This window comes from Cuculus canorus, chromosome 23, assembly GCF_017976375.1.
Source record: "Cuculus canorus isolate bCucCan1 chromosome 23, bCucCan1.pri, whole genome shotgun sequence".
NCBI lineage: Eukaryota > Metazoa > Chordata > Aves > Cuculiformes > Cuculidae > Cuculus > Cuculus canorus.
In genome coordinates, this window is record NC_071423.1 from 486,965 (window position 1) to 494,470 (window position 7,506).

At 55.7% G+C, this 7,506-nt stretch overlaps 1 protein-coding gene across 2 annotated transcripts; it reads left to right on the forward strand.

The window, feature by feature from the left end:
* Window positions 1–489: 489 nt before the first annotated feature.
* Window positions 490–6,927, forward strand: NME6 (NME/NM23 nucleoside diphosphate kinase 6). Of its 2 annotated transcripts, none has more exons than XM_054086989.1 (6): window positions 490–609; window positions 1,560–1,662; window positions 3,017–3,056; window positions 3,492–3,652; window positions 3,917–4,097; window positions 5,805–6,927. In XM_054086989.1, the coding sequence occupies exons 1-5, from the start codon at window positions 526–528 to the stop codon at window positions 4,084–4,086; spliced, it is 558 nt and encodes a 185-aa protein (XP_053942964.1). In that variant the 5' UTR covers window positions 490–525; the 3' UTR covers window positions 4,087–4,097; window positions 5,805–6,927. The 2 variants fall into 2 exon arrangements, with proteins under 2 accessions (XP_053942964.1, XP_053942965.1); XM_054086990.1 differs by having other exon boundaries at window positions 3,920–4,097; window positions 5,805–6,914.
* The last annotated feature ends 579 nt before the right edge of the window (window positions 6,928–7,506 follow it).

Genomic DNA, 7,506 nt, shown 5'->3' on the forward strand with positions numbered 1-7,506 from the left:
ACATTTACAGATTTGCCCAAAGCTTCAGCCTCAGCCTCATCCCGTCTCGACGTTACCCCAGCCCTTGTCCCTGTTTCCTCTCCCTCTCCCTGTCCCTCTCCGTCCCTCTCTCTCCCTGTACTTCTCCCTGTCCCAGCCCTCGTCCCTGTCTCTTGTCCCTCTCCCTGCCTCAACCCTTCTCCCTCTCTGACCCTGACCCCTGTCCCCTGTCCCCATCCCACCCCTTGTCCCTGTCCGTGTCCCAGCTTCAGGCCCCTCCCCTCCCTCCCCAACCAATAGCCTCCCCTCCCTCCCCAGCCAATCACAGCCCCTCCCCTCTCTCCCAGCCAATCACAGCCCCTCACCTCTCTCCCCAGCCAATCACAGCCCCTCCCCTCCCTCTCCAGCCAATCACAGCCCCTCTCCTTTCTCCCCAGCCAATCACAGCCCCACCCCAGCCAATCACAGCCCCTCTCCTTTCTCCCCAGCCAATCACAGCCCCTTCCCAGCCAATCGCAGCCGCTCGGGCCGCTGCCGGCGGTGCCCATGGCGGCGCGGGGGTCGCGGCCGCTGGCGCTGACGCTGGCGCTGCTCAAGCCGGACGCCGTGGCGCATCCGCTTGTGCTCGAGGTGAGGGCAGCGACCCGCGTTGCCCTGTCCCGCCCCGTTCTGCCCCTGTTCCATTGTGCTCCGCTCCGTTCTGCCCTGTCTCGCTCCACTTTGCCCCATTGAGCCCCATTCGGCCCGGTCTTGCTCCATCCTATCTTGCCCCATTCTGCCCTGTCCTGCCCTGTTCCATTCCGCTTCATCCCGTTCTGCTCTGTTCCGTTCCAGTCCGTCCCATTCTGCCCCAGTCATAGGATCATAGAATAGTTTAGGTTGGAAGGGACCTTAAAGATCAACTTGTTCCAACCTCTGCCGTGGGCAGGGACATCCCACTGGATCAGGCTGCCGAAAGCCCATCCAACCTGGCCTTGAACACCTCCAGGGATGGGGCAGCCACAGCTTCCCTGGGCAACCTGTTCCAGTTCTGCCCCATTCCGTTCCATTCTGCCCCATTCCATTCCATTCTGCCCTGCTCCATTCTGCCCCATTCTGTTCCATTCTGCCCTGCTCCGTTCTGCCCTGCTCCATTCTGCCCTGTTCCATTCCATTCTGCCCTGTTCCACTCCATTCCATTCCGTTCTGTTCTGTTCCATTCTGCCCTGTTCTGTTCCATTCTGCCCTGTTCTGCCCCATTCCATTCCATTCCATTCCATTCCATTCCATTCCATTCCATTCCGCCCTGCTCCATTCTGCCCCATTCCATTCCATTCTGCCCATTACGTTCCACTCTGCCCTGTTCTGCCCCATTCCATTCTGCCCTGCTCCGTTCTGCCCCGTTCCATTCCATTATGCCCTGCTCTGTTCTGCCCCGTTCCATTCCATTCTGCCCTGCTTCATTCTGCCCCGTTGCGTTCCACCCTGCTGCGTTCCATGGTGCCCCATTCCCCCCTGCCCTGCTCCGTTCTGCCCCACGGGGCTCTGTGGGGCCAGTTGGGCCATGCTCCCCCACCCCAGCCGCCCCTCTCACCCCGCAGGCCGTGCACCAAATCATCCTCCGTAACCAGTTCCTCATCGTGCGCGCCAAACAGCTGCGCTGCGAGCTTGGGCAGAGCCGCCACTTCTACCAGGAGCACGCGGGTAAGCCGGGGACAGCGGGAGCATCTGCACCCGGGGAGCGAGCAGGGGGATGGGAGGGACTGGGGGAGGCTGGGGTCTGGGAGAGATTCCTGCATGGAAAGGGCTGTCAGATGCTGGGAGAGGCAGTTTGATCCCCGTGGAGAAGACACAAACTATTTGAGTAAAGTCAAGAGTCATTACAATAATTTTGGGTCAAGACAACATATTGGACACTTTAATGAGCTGCAATATTGGAGAAGAGCGCTCCCTTGGTCATCTTGTGGATGACACCAAGCTGGGAGGGCGTGTTGATCTGCAGGAGGGCAGGGAAGCTCTGCAGAGGGACCTGGCCAGGCTGGATCCATGAACCCCAACGGGATGAGGTTCAACAAGGCCAAATGCCGGGTCCTGCACTTGCCACACAACAACCCCGTGAAGCTCCAGGCGTGGGGACAAGTGACTGGAAAGCTGCGCCATGGAAAAGGACCTGGGGGTGTTGGTTGACAATGAACATGAGCCAGCAGTAGCCCAAGTGGCCAAGAAGGCCGCCAGCATCCTGGCTTGGATCAGCCATGGGGTAGCCAGCAGGAGCAAGGCAGGGATCCTCCCCCTGGACTCAGCACTGGTTTGGCCACACCTCTAATCCTGGGTTCAGTTTTGGTCCCTCACTCCAAGAAGGGCATTGAGGGGCTGGAGCATGTCCAGAGAAGGGAACGGAGCTGGGGAAGGAGGTGGAGCCCCGGGGTTCTGGGAGCAGTGAGGGACCTGGGGTTGTTGAGTCTGGAGAAGAGGAGGCTGAGGGGAGACCTCATAGCTCTTTGCAGCTCCTGGAAAGGAGGCTGGAGCCAGGCAGGTGCTGGGCTCTTCTCCCAAGTAATAAGTGATAGGATAAGAGGTTTCATAGAATTATGGCATGATTTGGATTGGAAGGGACCTCAAAGCCCATCCAGTTCCACCGTGTGCCATAGGCAGGAACACCTCCCACTGGATCAGGGGCTCCAAGCCCCATCCAACCTGGCCTTGAACCCTTCCAGGGATGGGGCAGCCCCCACTGCTCTGGGCAACCTGGGCCAGGGCCTCCCGCCTCTCAGCGTAAAAAGCGTCTTCCTAATATCCGGTCTAAACTTCTCCTCTTCGAGTTTAAAGCTAGTGGCTTCAGGTTGCTCCAGGGGAAGTTCAGATTGGACATTAGGGAAAATTTCTTTTCTGGAAGAGTGGCAGAGTCTCCATCCCTGAGGGGTTTAAAGCCATGTGGATGTGCTGATGGATGTGGTTCCATGGTGGAGCTGGCAGCGCTGGGCTAAGGGTTGGGCTCGATGATTTGTAAGGTCTTTTCCAATGGGAATGATTCCATGATCCTTCCTGTCTCCCGCAGGGCGGTTCTTCTACCAGCGGCTGGTGGAGTTCATGGCCAGGTGCCTGCCTGAGGGAGACCGCTGTGCGTCGCGGCTGGACTTGGCTCGCTCCCGCAATGCTCCTGTGTCCAGAGGGGTCCACTGCGGCCGGGGATGTGTCTCCTTGGGAGCTGGTGCTGGTGGTGTAGTGAAGGGAAAGCACTGGGCTCAGGGGTGCAGAAATGTCAGGATCCAGCTCTGCTGGGACCACATGAGCACTTGGTGGGGTGGCAGCCTGGAGGTGTGAGGATGCCATCACATGAAGGAGGTCATTTCTGGGAATGCTTTGCTTCTGAGCCATGGTCTCCGTGTCTGGTAGCATGGCCAGTCTGCATTCCCTCCTGGAGAGCGCGGCGTGGTGGTTGCATTCCTTGCGCTTGCTGTATTTCTAGGAACGAGGGAGCTGTGCCCTCTGTAACCATATCTGCTCCTGCTCTTCCCTGGTTCTTTCCTCAGTGGCCCCATGTGGGCTTATATATTGGCCCATGAGGATGCTGTTCCCCTCTGGAGATCCCTGATGGGACCCACCAAAGTATTCCGAGCCCGAAACAGCGTTCCAGACTCCATCCGAGGAACTTATGGCCTCACGGACACCAGGAATACCACTCACGGCTCAGGTAGCCCCATCTGTCTTTGCTGAGTGTTGGGCCCAGACCGGAGCTCAGGGTGCGTGGGTGATGGGATGGCATCTGTCTTTGCTAGCTTTCTGTTCTGAGAGGCAAAGTGGAGGATTCGCTCCTTTCTGCAAGCTTTGCTCACTTTTGTCCCGCAGTGATCGAGCCTAGTGCTTCTCCTGATGGTGCTGCCCTTCCCTTGGGAGCTCAGCGGGTATTTGTGGTGCCAGGCTGGCAGCTCTCATCTCCTTTCCCTCTGCTTCCTAGCAGATTCCCCAGCCTCAGCCAGCAGAGAAATTGCCTTCTTCTTCCCGGAGTTCAGCGAGCAGCTCTGGTACCAGCGGGAGGAGCCACGTCTGCGCCGCGGGCCGGTGTATTACGACACAGAGCAGCGCGTCCACTGCGTGCTCAGGGACGAGGAAACGGAGCTGCCCTGAGTGATCCCAGGGTGCGAATCTGGGAGCGCGGTCAGGGGCAGTGCCACGGCAGAAGAACCATGGGGCATCTTAAGGGGGGTGAGGGAGGGAAAGGCCTGGTGTATGCCAGGTTTTGCTGCCTGGGATCAAAGAATCATGGGATGGTTTGAGTTGGAAGACACCTCAAACCCCATCCAGTTCGACCCCCTGCCATGGACAGGGACACCTCCCACTGGATCAGGGGCTCCAAGCCCCATCCAACCTGGCCTTGAACCCCTCTAGGGGTGGGGCAACCTGGCTTCCCCGCTGTCGTTATGAAGAATTTCTTCCTAATGTCCAATCTAAATTTTCCCCCTTCTAATTTAAAACCATTGAGGGACGTTTTAGGACAAACATCGTGGCCAGTGGGTCTCCAGCTGGATCCAGAGAGCCAGCGTGGTGGTCCCTGGGGTGATTTGGGTACAGGCGGATTCATCAGAGGGCTGGGTAGAAAGGCGGCTGCTGGTTCCTGTTAGGATTGGGCCAGTTTTGCTAACAGTAGCCCTCAGATTCCTCACCTTTGCTCTGTCCTCACAGTCTATCCCTGTAAATTATATAGACAAGGTCATTGAATTACCCAAGTAATTGATAAAATTATTATGTGGTGTTGTGTGAGGATTTAATTTTGGAGTGCAGTGCGAGGTTCTGACGTGCTGCTTTATGTTTTCCCATTGGATGCATTTTGGGATCTGTTCCTATAGGAGTTTTTAATCCATTTAAACTGCCCCCGATGGCCTCTTATGGTGCCAGCAGTTTTAAGGCCACACTGTACCAAGTGAATTTCTCTGGGATCATTTCAAATCATAGGATCGTAGAATAGTTTGGGTTGGAAGGGACCTTAAAGATCATCCAGTTCCAACCCCTCTGCCATGGGCAGGGACATCCCACTGGATCAGGCTGCCCAAGGCCCATCCAACCTGGCCTTGAACACCTCCAGATATGGGGCAGCCACAGCTTCCCTAGGCAACCTGGGCCAGCGTCCCCCAACTCTCATGGTGAAGAAATTCTTCCTAATGTCCAGTCTAAATCTGCTCCTCTCCAGTCTGTACCCGTTCCCCCTCATCCTATCCCTACAAGCCTTTATGAACAGCCCCTCTCCAGCTTTCCTGGAGCCCCTTCAAGTATTGGAAGGTCGCTGTAAGATCTCCTCAGAGTCTTCTCTTCTCCAGGCTGAACAACCCCAACTCTCTCAGCCTGTCCTCCTATGGGAGGTGCTCCAGTCCTCAGATCATCTTTGTAGCCTCTTCTGGACCCGTCCCAACAGCTCCATATCTTTCTTATGTTGAGGATTCCAGAACTGGACACAGTATTCCAGATGAGGTCTCACAAGAGAGGAGTAGAGGGGCAGGATCACTTCCCGTGTATGGGTGCAGGTGCCTTTGCACTGCGCTTGGGACACAATGTTGGTCAGCCCGGTGTCCTTTCCCACAGCAACTCATGACCAGCGTCAGTGATACCCGTCACCAATGTTGCTGACTGAGCTGTTGGCTGCGTCCCAATGCGTTGTTGCATCATGAATCAAAAGCAAATCCCTCTGTGACCAATTTGAGACAGCGATGTCTCACATTGGGTATTCATCAGGTGTTGGGTTGAGAGATGTTGAATTGTGGGCAGTACTGCCATAGAGCTTCCTTGATTAAATACAGCAATGTTTTTGTTCTTTCTTACTGAGGTTGAATGCAGCCATTGTTCTGTTCCAGGTACAGAAAGGTGGTGGTGAAACCCTGGGCATGTTGCCACATTATCCCGTCCTTTCTCCATCACCGTCACAGTTTGATCTTCTCTTTTGCCCTGTTTTGAAGAGGGAGACATTGAATAAAGAAGAGATTTGCTTTAGAAAGAATGAGTGATTCTTTCAAAAGGACTTGGAATGAGAGCAGGGAGGGATTCTGTCCTGCAGCAGGGATGGGCCTGGGAAGCCTCCTTGCCTGGGGAAAGGTGAAGCATGGATTTTCCCATATAAGTCTGCTTTTCACCGTGTGCATGCATTGCTTCTCGTTGCGGTGAGGCCAAGTTCCTCCTTTGGCATTCCCAGAGGAAGTCCTTCTGCTCCAGCCAAGTGCACTGTCTCTCCCAGCTTCTCCTCTCTTTATCCCGAGCACTCAGCTGTCTTCTTGAAGACAGAGAGCCCTCTGCTCCAAGACAGGAAAGCCATTTCCCGAAGTCAAAAAGGTTTCTTCTCCTTCCCCAAAAGACACCAAAGTGCAGCTCTGTAAGGCACAACACTTTCTCATCCCTTCAAAAAAGCCTGGTGTGTTTATCTAAATCCTTATTCCAGAAAGAGAAAATTCACACCATTTCCTGCCCCCTGGCAAAACCTAGGTCAGGGATTCCAGGTGGAGAGGCACAAGGGGCTGTGCAGTTGCACAGGATTGACTGAACGTTTGGCAGAGTGGTGAAACCCTGGCAGAGGCTGCCGAGGGCAGGGGTGGAGTCTCCATCCCTGGAGGGGTTCAGAAAACCATGTGGCTGTGGTGCTTCAGGACATGGTTTAATTGTCACAGAGGGGTTGGGCTGGTGGTTGGACTGGATGAGCTTGGAGATATTTTCCAATCTTAACGATTCTGTGATCTGGGAGCTGTGCCAGAGCTCCATGAGCAGGACTGACCAGTGCTGGGAGCAGGCAGAGGCATCCCCGTGGGTGCTGCAGAGCTGCCACCAGCGGATCTGGATGAAGCCACGTCCCACCAGACCTCGGGGGTGAAGCTGAATGATTTGGACCAGAGGTAGAAGCCGAAGACAGAGAGGGGCGTCGGAATGTCTGTGGAGCCAGACACGTCTGGGTCGTGCTGCCAGGAGCCCTTGGCAGGAACGGGGATGGGGACAGGAATGAGGAGGAGCTGGATGGAGATGGGAACTGGAGTGGGGATGGGGACAGGGATGGGGCCAATGATGTGAGATATCATCTGAAGTACTATGTCCAGTTCTGGAATCCTCAGTGTAAGAAGGAGGTGGAGCTGTTGGAACGGGTCCAGAGGAGCGCTACAAGGATGATCCGAGGGCTGGAGCACCTCCCATATGAGGACAGGCTGAGAGAGTTGGGGTTGTTCAGCCTGGAGAAGAGAAAGCTCTGATGAGATCTTATAGTGACCTTCCAGTACCTGAAGGGGCTCCAGGAAAGCTGGAGAGGGGCTGTTCATAAAGGCTTGTGGGGATAGGGTGAGAGGGAACGGGTACAGACTGGAGAGGAACAGATTTAGACTGGACATAAGGAAGAATTTCTTCACCATGATGAGTGTGGGGAGGGTCTGGCCCAGGTTGCTCAGGGAAGCTGTGGCTGCCCCATCCCTGGAGGTGTTGAAGGCCAGGTTGGATGGGGCTTGGGCAGCCTGATCCAGGGGGATGTCCCTGCCCATGGCAGAGGGTGGAACTGTTTGGGCTTTAAGGTCCCTTCCAACCCAA